Source organism: Manacus vitellinus, unplaced genomic scaffold (assembly GCF_001715985.3).
Source record: "Manacus vitellinus isolate BGI_N305 unplaced genomic scaffold, ASM171598v3 scaffold_2_pilon, whole genome shotgun sequence".
NCBI lineage: Eukaryota > Metazoa > Chordata > Aves > Passeriformes > Pipridae > Manacus > Manacus vitellinus.
In genome coordinates this window covers 47,735,474-47,752,938 of record NW_021940208.1, presented here as the reverse complement: position 1 = coordinate 47,752,938, position 17,465 = coordinate 47,735,474, and the positions used below count along the sequence as shown (strand labels likewise).

The window sequence follows — 17,465 nt, the reverse complement described above, 5'->3', positions numbered from 1 at the left end:
ACTATCACAGCAGAAATACATGAAGATCTGTGAATTTTAATCTGAGTCAAATCAAACACCAAATAATATCTTACACTAAGTAAATATCACAAATTCCAGTTAAAAAATGTGCAGGAGACTTCCAGACCAATACTCCACCTTGCCTCAGAGAAATTATTTTGCAGACTTCCCTTCATAATTTTATGAACAATTCTGTACTGCAGTGGTTTCACACTATACTAACATACTTGCAAGAAGTCAGAAAGATTTCACATAAGATAATCAATCTGATTAATTTATTTAAGCAAGGCTTCTAAATGCTCTGAGAGTCCCTACTGGGGAATCAGCACACAATATTTGTGCATTTCACAATATACTTGAACCTCAGCACCAAACAGCCCAGAAGAGCTCACACCAATCTCTTCACTCTCTGTTACCTTGCCTCAGGTAACAGAGCTCTCTGGAGTGATCCAAAACATTAAGCAGTGGGGATGCTCAAAGGTCCAGTATGTAAGTTCCCTTCCTGAGTAGCACCTTCAGTGACAAGTGTCTGCCAGTCTAATCCATTTAATGAAACACAGGCAGTTCTTCTGTGATTCTGGTTTGTTGGTTTGTTATAAAAAGAATTAAGTGTAACACTACATGGTTTTGGGGGCTGGGACTTACTATGACTCAGGACCACCAGGTAAGGAGGATCCATTAAACCTGTCACATCCAGTGCCGATTTCCACAACTGACAGACCGACTCAGGCTATCTTACACTTTGATTATCTCAGGCAATATTTTTCTTTGTCCTGAATTGTAGGTGTCAGGGAGCAGTGAGTGCAGGTGTACTACTTGAGAATGAGAAGCACTGAAAAAGTCAGTCTACGGACTATCACTCACAAAAACACTGCACAGAAATTGGTGCCTGGGCCCTTATTTCTGTTCGCAACATAGTCTTCAACATGTCATCAGGAAAAACACTTGACAAAAACACTGCTTCAGAAATTATTCAACTAGGATGACAGACACACTTAAAAAAAAGCCTATAAACTTTTCTCCCTCTCTTAATCCTACACTATAATTTTTTAACTATAGAAAAATTCAGTTTCCTTCTTTTAGCAGCATAAAGACTGGGTGAATTGGTTGATTGTAAATTCTCTGTTACTGCCTGATAGCAGACAAATATACCAAGGAAACCATTTTATTGGTCTCTAATAAATCACTACTAGAAGTGGATTAGGAGAACATTGGTGATGTTGGAACTTCCGTCACAGGAAGACAACAAACCGGTCACAAGTTTAGATGACCAAAGAATGAGATTTAAGAATGGACTGGATTAAGGGAATGGGAAAATTGCAGCTCTTCATCATAGAAAGGTTGTAAGGAAATGCCATACTGATGATGTATTCTTGGATAGCTGTCAAGGCTTTATGTACAGAAGCTGTGCCTTATGAGGTCACATCCTTGACGTCTTTTTTTGATTTGGGTTGCTGCTTTTTTTTAATGGTGCCTGGGTCAATTCTGTTTACAAGAAAGAAGTATCCTCCTTTCCTACAGAATAAGGAAGAACTATCTAGAGCTAGCAAATGTCTCTGATTGTACAGCCTGCTAAAACCCCAGTTATGCCATTTCTTTTCACATAATCTACGCCCTCTCTTTTTTGAAAAACAGCTCGACCCATTTCCCATGTACATACCTGCCATGGTATATTTTCTTATCCAAAGCTTGACAAATAAAAATGTTGTGTTATGGACAATTAACAAATATCCAGTTATGTAGGCTCTGGAGATGCATATATTTTAATTAATATTTCCAAAAAAAAAGAAAGAAAATGCTTTATAAAAGTCCTCTTGAAAGTGATGCATGTGGTTAAGACATTTTGATACTGTTATCTCATGTAGATGGTTAATGCCAACTTGCCATCTGTTTGCACAAACAGGAAGCACCTCTTGATATCTGTCCTGTTCACCTTTTCTTAACATAACAACCGCAGCAAAAGAAAAGAAAAAGGAAATTGCTTTGCATTTCACCTTTTAAAGTAACATTTTTAGAGTTTGCTACTCTGCATAGGAGCTATTACTTGGTATGGACATAAATATTGTCTTACTTCTTTCATCTAAAGCTTCGTTAAAAAAATGTACTGAAAGCAAGAAACACTTATTTACTGCTTTTCTGACATAAATTTTTCAACAATTTATTGACTCCAAAGTAAACATACTGATGATAGAAACAAAGAAAAAGCATAGCCATGAATGACATAATACCTGCTGCTCTAAACATTGTGCAAGAGATACCAATGGTAGAATTTCCAGGACACTTATTCAAAAGTCTAGTCTGTCTCTTTTTGTGAGGACAAAACTTTCTGGCTTCTTGAATGTTTTGTGTTTTGTTTCCCTCTTACTTTAATAACTTCCTTCTTTTGAAGGGGGGTAGAAATGTAACAGTGTTAGTGTTCTAAGCATTGTTCTTAATGATGGAAAGAATTCCAATTTTTCTGGAAATTTATCCTACAGACAAGGCTCTTTAGCCATGAGGCTCTGTCTCCAACTCTTAGTTGCTGCATCCTGAGCTTTGATGCCTGTAATTGTCCCTGAGGAGCTGATGTGTCACAGAAGTTCAGAAATCCACATGAGGTCTTTTCTGAAGCCTGATCACTATTTCCTTTGAAATCTGGAAGGAATAACTCAGTCTGGGCTCTGAAGCTGCCTGAGAGATAATGGAAGGGATTTCAGCACTGGCATGATACCTTCACAGTAACAGAAGCCAGAAATGCCAATGGGCAGGGCACATCTGCTCCTTGGAGGCAAGGAATGGCTGCCTCTTCTACTGCATTCAAGGAAGGCCTTCCAGACTGAATGCTATTGCATTCAAGAGTAGCGAACGCTTCCTGGCATAACTGTGCCAAGGGCTTGGAATTGTAGACTGCTGCTTGTCATGGCAGGAAGGTGTGCTGCTATTTGGCTTGGACACACAACTGCTGGCAGTAAGTGAAGAGCTATGTAGGTACCCCCAAAAACTAGCGGATAGCTCAGAACTCTGAAGAGTCAGACTACTCCATGTTTAACCTGGTACCGTAAGGGTCAGCACCTATTCTGTATTGAACTGTGCATCACAGTAACATTCACTTTTCACTCCTGCTGTGATGCAGTAATTCAGCCAGAATGTGATGGATCACTATGCCAAGAAGAGAGATATTTCATGGCAAGCAGAAATTGAAAGATGGCATTTTTGAGAACTGATGTTATTCATTCATCCTACATTAGGGAAGTGTTGATCAGGACTCTCAGACCTTCTCTGCAATAATATTTGGATTTGGAGCTTCGCTAAACAGTAGAGAAGGAAAGCACTTCCTTTTCCAAACTTCCCAGCTTCCCTTGCTTGTGTCAGCTATTCATCCAAACAGAGCTCTTGCTGGTGCTGTGACATCATAGGTATGGTCATGGTTACATCAGTTGAAAACATGCATCTGTGTCATCCTATTAGCAGTGGGGCTTGTCCATTTTTCCACAGAAATCCCAGATATATATTGAAAAGTAAGTTCCCATTATTATGTATTAATCTTTGTAAGTGAGTGAAGCTGATCATAACCATCAGTTGAGCATAACCACCAGCTGAATTTTAAAGCAATGACATGATTTGGAGCTGTTCTTCCATTTGACATTCAATTGCTGAGTGAGACAATCAGGTGTGTGTGTGGGGGGGTTGTGCCCAATGTTCAAAACTCTGAAGGTGGGTCCACCAGCATGAACATGGGGTCTATACTTGAGAAAATAACATTAGCTCCATTTTAAACATTTTGCACAAAACAGAGACAGTTCTACTTTAATGCATGGCTCTTCGGATGTCGACTGGTGACAGTGAACTGCTATTATTAATACATGACGATGAGAAGGATAACCCTTCATTCACCTCCTGTATACAAACCTTTTCAAAGAGTAATAAGGAATAAGTAGAGGCTGGAACCAAAGTGAGAAATCAGAGTTCCTAAATTGTTTTGATTTGACGAGCTAAGAGCACAGCTGGGACAGGTGAGCTGAACTGGCCAAAGGGATATTCCACACCATAGAACATCATGCTCAGATATAAACTGTGGGAGTTACCCAAAAGGAGGGTCGATCTGGATTTGGGAACAGGGTCTGGCATCTGTCAGCGAGTAGTAAGCAATTGTATTGTGCATCACTTCTTTGGTTTTTTTTCTTTCTTTTTATTATCATTATAATTACTTATTATTATTATATTTTACTTTGTTTCAATTATTAAACTGCTCTTATCTCAACCTACTTTTCATTCTCCTCCCATTCCTCCAGGGTGGCAGTGCGGAGGTGAGTGAGCGGTTGTGGGAGCTTAGTTGCTGTCTGGACTAAAACCACAACAGTAGCACATTAAGACACAATGAGTGAACCCAGCTTGCAGTTGTTATGTGCTAATATCAGAGTTCAAATCAGAAAACCTGAATACTAAGGCGGATCACTTACTATCTGAACCACAGACTTTTTATTTACTATACGATACGGAAAACGGCACTAAGAAGAAATGGCACATCAAGACTCTCTCAGTGCAGACTGGAAAGAAAACAGAAGCAGGCCTGGAATCCAATAACCAACCACTCCCCAAAATGGATGCTTTATTTATCCCACATTCACTGGAAATGAAAGGACAGGTACAGCTGAAAAGAAACTTGCCTTCTAGAAGCTAGACTTGACCAGACAACAGTGAATTAAATACTCTGGAAATGCCTGGGGATTTGTACCCCATGAATTTTTTTATAAGAAACTGCTGCAAATTAAATTGCCAGAGGAAGAGAATGTAGATCAATCACACAGGAGAATAAAAATATTTTATTTCTCAAAAAAATTTATTTGCTTTGAAATAAAACAGCACTTTGCTTTAGGAAGTTGCCCAACCACTGTTTCTCTAGGGAAACCGATTATGAATACTAAACAAATTGAAAGGCTATAGCTCAGTCAGACAGAAAGAAAATTCCATAATTCCAGTCCAAGAAAAAAAAGGATTGTTCATGTGTGAGTGGGGTGCTATTGAGGAGTAGGAATTAGAGAAAGTTAGCCTTGTGATTGTGACAGGTGGCTGTTAATGAGACATTCAGCTTACTCTAGTAGTACCACTAGTGTCTGTCAGGTTGTGGAATTGCCAACTTCCATAAAAAAACCAGAAACCTGAAGTTTCGGTGGTAGTTTGTAGAGGAAATAATCATAGACTATTCATTACCTGTGTGGGCACCCTGGAAATTCAACATTTTTAATTTCACAGCTAGAATCCATGAAAAAAGTTACTCAGAAAAGTAAAACAGAAATGTCTAAATAGCAGTGGGTTATCAGTTGCTGCAAATACATTATTGAAATACAACAGTAAAAAAAACAAAATTCAGACATGCCAACATCAGCGGTATATGCAGTTTTTACACCCAAAAACCTCTTGAAATAAATTCAAGTTTATTTTCATCACAAAGAAAACATTGTTAAACAATTAGAGAGAATAATCAAGATTGGAAAATGCCAGAAGAGTGCAAAAAAGCAAAGGACGAGTTAAAGACACAGATCTGAAGGAAAAGATACTGTTTTCTCTACAAAAAGGGAAGGTGTCTGTTATTTCAAAAAAGGCTTGGAGTATGTCCACACATGTAAACTGGCATGCAGAGGAAGGGGAGAATGATGGAATACTGGATCTAAATTTAGCCACAATTATTACTGCTGCAGCATACACTTCATTCATGGGCTGAAACAAACCCCCAAATCACTCATCGGTCAATTAAATTCTTTAAAAATACAATGACAAATCTTATACACACACATCTCAGGAGTGTACAGCACAAAGAACTTTTTTTATCCTATTGGTACCCTACATACCATTGTCTTTCGAATCTATGGAAGGGTTGCTAAAGACAGTTTCTATTCCATTATGTCACAAAATCCCAAAAAAGCCTCAGGTAACATAGACTGGTTGGAATGGAAACCTAATTAGAGAAAAAAACTTTGTGTGACACTTGGCTGAAAGTCTCATCCATTTATTCAGGTAAAGCAGTCAGGTAGTCTCCTTCCTGACAATGACACATACATTTGTGGAACAAAATGAACAAGCTGTTTCCATCCAAAGTCCTGGCTGTGAGAGGAAGGGCTTTTATGGACCTAGCAGTGCATAAAGGTTGCAGAAGGTCTTCATGGTTCAAAATATCTGTTTGAAGGACTTGTTAGTACTCAAACTTGTGAAGTTACTGAAGAAGACTTCACTAAAGTGCCATCTCAGTGCCAGCAGGAGAGCCAAGGAATATGCTTGGGTCTGGTTCTTACACTTCTTTGAGAAAACAGAATTGGACTGTCTGGGAGTATATTGACTGAGGGATTTTTTCCTACCATCATGAATGAGGATAATATTCCTGAGAAAGAATTCTTGTGCCAGGAAAATCTTTGCTCCATTAATCTATTTTTTTTTTCCCAAGGTCAGGAGTTTATTGCTTAGATATAAGCAGGATGTAAACTGACAATCTAGCCTCACAGTCCTTAGTTGACCAAATACAAAACTTGCAAATTTCTCAGGATATGAGACTCCCTATAAGACACTCAGTTTGCCTACCCACAGAGCATCTCTCCCATGTCCCAGGAGAAAGACATCTAATGAATGAACAATTAGAGGAAGTCCCTTTGTTATAGAAGTCTGGTCTTTGCAAGCAGTAGAATCTCATATAGAGATGCCATGTGATATGAATCAAAGGAGAGTCTGGTCTCACTGAAAATTAATGGCAGTTAGAAGAGAAGAACAACATAAGCTTAAAGTGGAGGACAGGGTAGAAAGAGAGGTAGTAAAATGAAGATTTTCATGTGTGGTTGTAGGCTTATTGTACAGTCTGGAGCAACCTCGTAAAGTTCTTCTCTCATCCAAAACACTTAAGAGAAGCCAAGATGTAGGCAATATCGTGTCCTAACATGCTCAGCATGAATAAAGGAATAAATGCTCTGTGGATACAAAAAACATTTTTTCAAGATGAAGGGACTGAAGTTCATACACCACCCCTCCCAAATGGGCACAAGGATAAGTGCTCAAAGCAGCTGTACTTAGTGCCAACAGAAGGCACTGACCATCTTTCTGCAACTTTCCACCACCTTCCACATATATGTCTTTAGTGACAACAGTGTTGTCAATAACAACTAGGCACGGAATCCTCCCTTATCTATTCCCAGTTTGGTTATCTGCCAGCCTCCCTCCATATTTCTCAATGGGAAGTGAAAGTCAGGCTGACTCCCTGCTACCCACACTGGTGCACAGATGCAGCACTTGCTTCCCTTTTCCCACCATGTCTTTTATCTGGGTTAGGTTACAGAAAGATAAACTTTCGAAAAATACTGGGAAATGAAAGAGATCAAGAAGTAGAAACATCAGGACTGAAGACCAAGATTTTTATCAATATTACAGTGTGAAATGGATAAAATAGCAAATGATTACTGGTGGTGTGACATGATGGGAGAGAACTTCCCAAGGACTTTGTATAGGAGCAAACACCAAATATGGGAAACAATGGAGATGAAGGTGAAGAGATGATGAAAATGTGGGAGGAAAATGGGACAGTAGGGAATGAAAATGTGAAAGCGATATGAAGGGGAAAAAGAGATCAGATAATGGGGAAAAATTAAAATACTATAAAGTATTTAAATTACAACATAGGATAGGCAAAGAGCATGAAGGAAAAGAACTAAGAAACTGAAGTTTTAAAAGCATTAACAAAATAGCAAGATGGTATTTTTTGAGGGAATTAATACATATGGCACACGTTTTATTCTGCTGCCTCTATAGGTGCATAGAGGTGAATTTCAGTAACTCTCCATTTGTGACAAGATCGTAATTTCTCAGCAATATCCACGGGAGAAAATAAAGAACAAAAAGTTTTCAAGATGCACACTACCATCTGTTTAAGGGCTGTATCCACAGCAACTAGAGACCAAGAAAAAAAAATCAGTCACCATGTAACCACACTCCCCTGAGAAACTAGCAACGAAACAGTTTCTAACAACACATTCAGACACAGTACCACTGAATATTTAAGAATTAAAATGAGATACATCAAGTAATGAAGTTGGTTCAAATTCTACCACATATTCAATCTACTTGTTAAAGTAATGGGTGTTTTGACAACCCAGCACTCACATACACAGCTCCATGCTTCAGGGTCCTCCAGACCACAACATTTCAGCTAGAGGAAGATTGGGAAAGGTAAAGCTCAAAAGAGCTGTTGGCAAAGAAATTCTGGGGTGCTTGTTATTTGCTTTTCCTATTTTGTAGAAAGTATCCAAAGTGAATTCTGCTTTGGATAAAAGGGCTCTGTGAACAGTAGGGGGAAAAAATTATTTACATCCCAGTATCTTCAGTATCTTGGAAGTACAGTATAAACAACTTATAAGAACCGCTTTTCACCCAGTCACCCAGTTTCTTTCCCTGTTCTAATTTTTTTTTAATTAAACTTTTTTTATGTTGTCTTGTCTTGTCACATTCTTCAGAATTTCTTGTAAAGACTTGAAGAATAAGCTTTCTACAAAAGGTATCTATTCAAAAGAGGGGCCTCCTTATGGCTGGAACAGAGTATGCTGACATTGCATAGACTACAGAGCACTCTTAAAACCACCAATCTTCTCCTTCCATAACACTACCAACACTCTGGGAAACTGCACTGCCTCTTTTCTCAAACAGATGAACCAAAGAGTAAATGAGTAGGAGGAATGAGCAGAGCACCTTCTCAAGGGGGAGCTAGACAAAATTGTTGCACTATGGCATGCAGAGGAAACTGGAAGTTCACTTCCCTCACCAAACCAAATGGAAAGCATGAGAGAAAATGCTACTTTGTCTCACCTATGGCGCACTACCTACAGACAACATAGTGTGACTTCAGAAATTCACACAACGTTTTCCTAGAATATAGTTCAAAGCCATATCTAATGACTGATATGTACTTCACAGCTTTTATTATTTTCAATTTCACAAAAAAGCTGCTTAAAACTGATCTGCATTCTTTATCAGCTTCACTCTCACAGGAAAAATTATCATCTAAATTCCATCCGTAACGTGATCTGTTCCACTCCACTGTCTTCAAATTACACATTTCCAAAACCTCTGAAGGTAAAAGAATTGCCCAAGTATAGCAATCCAGAAAATTATTGTCAATTTTTCAAATATTATTTTGAAAATGAAATTAGTCTGCTTTCCATTTTTACCACTACACCTCAACATTTGTGAACGATGCTTTTTGTGATTTAGTTGATGGCCAGTAAATTCTGTGAGTCATTAAAAAAAACCCGGCTGGTCAAAAGCTTTCATGACACACTTTTCTGAAGAGTCTCTCTGAAACATTCATACATTAATCCCATTGCCTTCTGATTGCTGGTTTCAAAGATTAGCAGTTAACTAAATTATCAGTTAACTAAATGCTGCTCTCAAGTTAAAGGCTAAATATGAAGGTAACTTGAAAAGTGTTTTGATAACTTGTAAAGGGAAGCATCATACTAATGTTCAAACAGCCTTCCTTCATTTTACGCAAACCCTCCACCTTTTTAAAGAATTCTATTTGAAGTCAAACATGAAAAGACGTTTCTCCACTTTCATTGTTCATTGCCTAAGGAAAGGACAAGATGAGAAGAAAATGTTATCAACTGTTCTTTCATAATTTACTGTTCTGAACTTATTTGCCACTTTTTGCAATTAAAGATACATTAGAAAGACCGTCCTTCGTAAATGGAAACGGCTTCTTTCTCCTATCTGAAAAAACCTGGCTGCACTCCTCCCAGCTGCTTGTAGCCCAACACACACTTCCAATTCATTTCCTATTACAAGGTCAACATTCAAGAATTGAGTAATTTCTAGTTCCAATCTTATGCTAAAACTGATTAATTTTCTTATGGGAATAGAGAAAAGTAGATCAGGAACTTTCTACCTGAGGAACAATTTCATCATACTGAAATGGAAAACAAGGAAAATAGAATGATATTATCAGAGATTAGAAACAAATATTCACACTCTAGCTGTTGGCCAAAGCTTTATGACATCATGCCTCTAATTCTGGCAATGCATTAAGGGTACCATGGCTATACCTACTTGCACGACACTATCTGGAACACAACAAGAACTTGCATATCAGTACAGAGCTGTGTTTCAGGCAAAGGAAACTCAGTAAAGACCTCAAATTGCTAGGCTGCAAGTAAATATATGTTCACATAGAGCAATGCAAGGCCCATGTTGTCTGCTAGTAACACATACATCTAAGATACAGGAAAAAGTGAATTGAGACACCTTCTATTTTGTTTCAATATCCAACAATGTAAAGTCTGAGAATATCTGCATTTGTTGGTTTGTCTACAACAGAGAAAATAAAAAGGCTCTGCTATTGTGTTTGATAAGGAAATAAACCAAGAGCATTAAACATGGCAAACAGAAAGTCCCTTGTGGTCTACCTCTGTAAGAAAGGTAGAGAATTTAATTTCTGCCCTTTCTTGAAAGAAATAACCTGTATACCTACAAACAGAGGAGTTCCATTGACAATTTTCAACCTCTCTGAAAACAATGCTAACAATACAGATACTCAGGAGAGTCAGAAGTATTTTGACTTCCCAAATTTATGCAGTGGCCCTTATTAAAGACTACCAAGAGGCAATCACTCTACCTTTCAGCCTCATTTCTGTTGAAAGAATGCCAGGAGTACTGATATCCCTACACGATTGTCTGACATTCTGCTTCTATCTTGTGAAGCAGTTTTAACACATAAAGCTACATAAACCACTTAAATGGCTATTAGCAGTACAACAGTATATGAAAGACTGATGGAGAAAAATAAAAAAAAAACATTATTTTTAAGAAACAGGAACCACACAAGATATATGAACCAAAACTGTATCTTTCTCATAACAATATAACCCTTAAAAAATGTATAGCAATACCTGCTGCTGTCTTTGCCGCCTCATTTGGGCAACCTGAGACATCATGATTTGACGATCCAGTAACTCCATTCTCTGCTGCCTCTGGATGTCAACTGTTGCTCCCATTCCCACTCGAACTTCATTTGTTGGTTCCGCAGATGAGAAGACTGGTTCAAGAGTCCAAGAAAATATCTTTGCTACCCATCTGGGTACACAAAGAATTCGATGAACTTTTAATATACTGCTATTGTAGCAAATCCCAGAAATCTAAAACCAAAAATGAAATGTTAAAAAAACCCTCAATACTAAAAAACTTAAATACACCAAATTTACTTTGTATTTGTCTGCAGGTAACAGTTGGTCTTTCTGTTTTTTAAAGCCCTTTTTACTGTATTTACCCAGAGTTCTCAGTCAAGAATCAGAGAACAAACAGGGGATTTCTTCACCTCTAACTTCCCCCTGCAGACTATTAGTTTTTTTAATCCATGTAGTGCATTGCCTGTGACTCATAAAGTTGCTTGGCGTTATTTTGTTTGTTTCAGAATTTAAGCCCAAACCAAGTGACCCTTTCTCAAACTGCTCACAAATTCAAATAAAAGTTTCATTTCTAGTAAAGGAATTGGTCAGGGTATGCTGCATGCTGACCTGAGAAGATTAAGGCTGCTTTTGAAGACACTGAAATGCTGTAAACACTCCTTCAAAAAAAAACAACCTCCCTTAAGGCTTTTGTTCCCAGCATCCAAGTCTTTCCTTCTAATAAAAATTAAAGCAAATCAGTGGATTTGAAGTTAAATCTAAGAGTATTCACAGACTTATTCCAAAAAAAGCTCTACTACCTTCTAGGAGAAAAAAAACAACAGGTTTAGAAACCAATTCATTAAAAACTGTGATATTGAAAAAGCCAGTTTTTGTGAGGCCCTTCTTCCACCTATAAGAAAAATACCCATTCTCTGTTTTGTGCTTGCCTTGAGGCTTGATTTTACTTCAGATTCAGCAGGAGCAAGAGAAATCCACGTGCCCCATAAATGATCTACAGTCATCACTCCACCATTAATCTGAATCCCGTTACGAAGCCCTAGCACTTGAGCCCATAGTGGTTTACGCCACATTTCAGTATTTGTGACAAGTTATTGTCTGTCATGCCACAAGAATTATGCTGTGACAGCAGAGTGAAATCAACAGGAAGAGATATGAACCTCAAAAAATCTGTAAACATACCCCAAAAATGGAATTATGCTAGAAGCAATGTAGAAACTCCACATCTGGAGTATTTATTTATTTGGGGCTATTTATTGTATCTCACTGACAGACATTTGTATAAACATACTAAATGCACTGTTTCATATATAAAGGGAAACAGCATAGGAAAATGCAACAAAGTTTGGAAGGGAAGATATTTTTCAGATTATTTACAAGGTTATCATTAATCATCCCATGAGATGATGAGACTTTTAGCAAAAACACATTCTGGTCTGGGAAACACTGATTTTTATTTTATTCTGCTTACATCCAACCCTGAGAGCAGTCATAAAATGAAACCTCAAACACAGGCTGCCACTCTAAAGTGAGAAATAAGAGTTTTAAACTACCCTTAACCCCTTCAATCTTTTTGTGTTATGAGAAATGAGATAAACGTGATGGGATAAGAGTAAGGCCATAATCACATCAGAAGGAAGGCTGCCTATAACATACAGGCAAAGGAAGGTCCTAGCTGGACTCCAGGAATGATAGGACGCTGGAACAGAAGCTTCTTCATGACCTCAGAAATTCTTTCCTCAGCTCTAGTGAAACTGTTCCAGATGGCTGTAAGCTCATGACTGAAACTCTCGCACATCAGCTGGAAACTAGGATACAACCATAATCACCAAAGAATAAGAGGAGGAAGATTCATATCACCTCTGCAATTCATCTGCTTTTGGTATGCAGTACTTGAGGTATAGTAAGAAGGTCCCTCAGAAGCTAACCACCTGGTCCTGAGAGGGTTATGTAGATAGGTTCCTCACCCAAGAAAACCTAGATTGTACAATGACCAGAAAGGTTATTTTTTGGGAGCAAGAATTACTGAACCAGGTTGCAAATATTACATATACACTTAATCTGATTCTTTCTTAGATGCAAAATGCACAAGCAGCACCAGGACCTACAAATTATCTTCCTTCCTTCTACCTTGTTAGTTGTAGGTAGTATTGTTAGGCTATGGAGCCAGGCCCCATTTTTGGTTCCAGAGATTCTGCATTCCTGATTGTACAGGTGTAACTAGGCAGGGAAAGAACTGCCACTCAGAATGCTTTGTCTAACATCACATCAGTATTCCCTCACTTCTTTCAAATGTCCCTCCCAAATTCTGATCTCTGCTTTTATCACCTACAGTCCTTTGTTAAGGTCTAAAGTTTTCAAGGCAACCTAAATCTTGAAGGAGTTCAAAAAGTCACAAGAAAAAAACAAAGCAAGTGGTGATAGGAAAATCTACATCTCCCTGAACGTATGACAAATTTTGACACGTGTCTGAACATATTAACCACAAACACAATCACTCTTTTAGCAACTCAAGATAGAAAATACAGCAAAGAGATAGCAGCAGCATGTCTTTAGTGTCAGTACTTTGGAACTTGTTTGCCTCAGAAGGGAAGGTGTACTGCAAGCACCAATTAGCTGCATCAGTAAAAGGTCCTCGTATTTTTCTGAGTAGAGATGGACAGTCACAGAATCATTCAGGTTAGAAAAGGCCTTTAGGATCATCAAGCCTGATCATTAGCCCAGCACTGCCAAGTCCACGGCTAAACCATGTCCTTAAGTGCTTCATCTACACCACTTTTAAACACCTTCAGGGACGGTGACTCAATCTCTTTCTGTCCTGGACAGCCTGCTCCAGTGCTTGGCAAACCTTTTAGTGAATAACTTTTTCCTAATATTAAATCTAAACCTCCTGTGGCATAACTTAAGGACACTTCCACTTGTCCTATCTGGGAAAAGAGATTGACCCTCACCTCATTACAACCTCCTTTTAGGTAGTTGTGGAGAGCAGCTCATTCCAGAGCACTTAATCAGAAAAAAAGGCTTTATAAGGTTAAAAGTTTATGGGCACTGCTAAAATGGAGAATGGCACTTAGTATCACATGTGAGACTCATATACACAATAACTCCTACCTGCCTTCAGAGATTGACTGAGGTCACTGGAGTAGAATGTCTGGTTTACAGCCAATGCACCAGTTGCACTGGGCTGTCTTCTCTCTCCTTACTGCTCCTCAACAGCAGACTAGTGTCTTGACCCCTCCTTGTCCTGTCTCTTAGACAGAAGCTCATTGCATAACCCAAACGTGTGGACTTCAGTGGTCACAGAGCAGGAAGTGAAGTCTGACAATATAAAGTTCACAATAAAGTCTAAAGTAAAAAGCACTTGGTCAAGGAACAAGACAAAAGTGTGTGGGACTAGCAGAAGAGAAGTGTATCTGCTACATATAGTTGCCAAGAAACTTACTGTGCACCTGTTCGGAGCAATCATGTGAGACTGCAATTCTTCACAAGTATAAACATATGGAAGGAGAGCACTGGCAATCCACCTTGTCATCTCCACATCTCTCAGAATGTCCTTCTCTCGCTCCCTCCCTTGATTTACTACTCCAAATATAAAGCTATTAGATGGAAGTATAGGAAACTTTAAAATGCTGTACTCAGTTTTAACAAATTTTCAAGTAGTTTTGCCTAGTGAGGAAGAGATACCTATTTGCATATTTCCAATAAACCCAGAATGGAGACATTTGCAGTTAAAATAGGTCTTGTGATTCAGTCTGGTTTGGTGTCATACTCTCATCTTAATGTCAAGTATTTCCAAAGAACTTCCGCTTTAGCTGGTTCATATGCAGAACTTCATAGATATCATTTAAAAAAACACAAGCTTTTAAAGCAACTTCTTACACCATCTTTGTTATTGATATTGAGTTAATTTCTAGTGCTTAAAAAAGCAAACCAACATTATTTATTCAATGAAGATGACCTCATATCCCAACTTCAGCACTTTACATCAGATTGAAGGGCTACTTTTCCCAAACAGAGGAGCTTCTACTGTATTTTAGCCTCTAAAAAGTCACCACAGAAGGACATTATGGTTATGTTCACACTGTTAGAATGGAGAATTTTTGGCTGGCATCATAAGATGCATCTTAGTTGTCTTCTGTTAGTCACACCATCATAACCTACAAACTCGTCTGTCATAACATACACGACACAATGCAAGCGGAGGAAATGAGAGTATGCTGGAAACTGTGGCACGGTGCAGAAAAAAGTGTGCTTATATTTTTTCAGTTTCTTAACACCACGGCTTAGCACTGGTCCTTCACACTAAGTTTCTTAACCTCCTCCCGCCCCTGTATAAAGCCCAACTTCTCCTCCCCTTCCCTCAAATCCTTCCAAAGTTGTACACTTTTTAGAAAAATGGAAGTAGCTGTAGTTTCACTGTTACACTAGGTAAACCAAACATGGAAGCTCTCTAGTATTTTACACAGCAAAGACACATATGCTCCACTACTAGCTGAGACATTTAAAATCACTGTACTTGATTAACACTAAAAAAGGAAATAAAACAGAAGAAAAAGTAGGCAGACTGGTGTAGAAAACTATGTTGAAATTATTTTGTCTAATAGTTAAAGCTTGACAACAAATACCCAATTACTTTGTTCTGAAAAATTTAAATATATTCATATGTATTTGAGACTTGGCTATTTTCAGATTTCAACAAACTGAAAGCAAATAGCAATTTTCTTAAGGTGAAGTGACATTTTTATACCTATTTTATCTGCTTAATCCTTGGTATGTTTCAAATTCTATACAACTAGAATCAAAGCATGGGGCTGGAGCTTGAGTCAAGATTCTGTATTTACCTTGATTAGAGAAACACATATATCAAACCAAGAGGGATCATGTGAAAACCACCCAACAAATAAAATGACTACACACATATTTTTAAGTTGTGTTACAGATGTAACACAACAGATTATTTTGTTCGGGTTTCCTTTGCAGAAATAGTTACAAATACTATAAACAGTCTTTTGCAATAATTAGCTTGAGAGAAAACTAAGATTATAATGGTTCTAAAGTAATTGTCTTCATTTTCATTCCCACTTGACTGGGCTTATGAATTTCCCAGGTACCTTGAAACTTTTTTCTTCAGAGTTCATCAATGCTCCCTTCCTTGGTCAGGTGCAATCACAATCAGCACTCAAACACTGTGTATACGCAAGTATGACTGTACTGCCATTTCAGCACATACAGCTATTCTTAACTTGTACTTGTGACCTAAGGACAGGTTCCCTTGGGTCTCTGCTAGCATTCTGCAGGTTATCATCATCATTTTGTTAAATAAATCTCTTTACATAAAAGATCATGATTTGATTAATCTGCCCCAATGTAGACATTTGTAATTTAAAAGCCTACTTATGAGCTGGTTATTTTAAGTTGGTTTCACAGCCAACAGAGAGAAATGGGCACTCTTAATATGTGACTTATCCTAAGGCAGTTGTCTCCAAAGTACACACAGCTGAATTACTGTCATGGATTCCCTCTCTGGTAACACTGCTGCCAAAAAAAAGTAAATCTTGATACAAGCAATCTGACTATTAATGAACCGGTTGGTACAGTTGACCAAGCAGACCAGATTTTGGACAAAGAAACTCTTCCTCAGATCTGAGAAGATTACAAGTGAAATACAAACTACTAACTAATATCCATTTTTCTACAGGATCTTAGAAGCCATGGATATAAAAGAGAAGGTATCTTATGACATATTATTACCTTCTCCTATCCTTTCTCGCTATTTTCTCGTTCTTTCAGAATTGGAAATATCTGCAACTCCCTCTTCCCATTGCAACTTCACTTTCATTCTAACATGCCCTGTATATTTGGTAAGTCAACTACATTTTTTTCTCAGATGCTTTAGCTGACATAGGAATAAGCACTAACAGCTTTATCAGTTGTCATGTGTTTATATATGGCCAATTTGACATGAGCAAGGTGTCTAAACACACTCTGCAAAGAAGATTAAATCAATACAGTCAGTAGAACATAGAGACACATATCTCAAACTAAGTCACCCACAGTCACTCAGCTGAATACTGAGCACTGTCCACCTGCAGGTATATCACCTTAGTTTTGGGTAGGATTCAGCACATCTGTTAGTGTACATATGGATATCTGCACCTGTCCTGAAGTTAGTAGGCAGACAGACAATGTTTCTTTTTCATTTTCTAATCTTTGTTATTCTATTGCTTCTCCATTTCTCATTTCAGGCTATGTACTTCACAAGTTATGCATTGCTGATGTTGCAGCTGGAGTCTGTGTTCAGTTCTGCGCTCCCTAGCGTAAGAGACATGGACTTGCTGGAGCAAATCCAGTGCAGGGCCACAAAGATGATCAAGGGACTGGAGCATCCTCTATATTAGGACAGGTTGAGAGAAGAGGGATTGGTTGGTCTGGAGAGGAAAAGGCTAAGGTGGATTTTATCAAAGTATATAAATGTCTGTAAGGAAACAAAGAAGAAGATGGATCCAGGCTCTGCTCAGTGGTGCCCAGTGACAGGATGGCAGGTGAAGGCACAAA

At 38.2% G+C, this 17,465-nt stretch overlaps 1 protein-coding gene across 1 annotated transcript in view; it reads right to left on the bottom strand.

Moving 5' to 3' along the window:
• Positions 1 to 17,465, bottom strand: part of UBAC2 (UBA domain containing 2) — a 95,468-nt gene that overhangs the window by 7,059 nt on the left and 70,944 nt on the right. Inside the window, exon 7 of the mRNA XM_018071297.2 lies at positions 10,896 to 11,141. Coding sequence (XP_017926786.1) covers positions 10,896 to 11,141 — 246 coding nt within the window. The remainder of the gene's footprint in view (positions 1 to 10,895; positions 11,142 to 17,465) is intronic.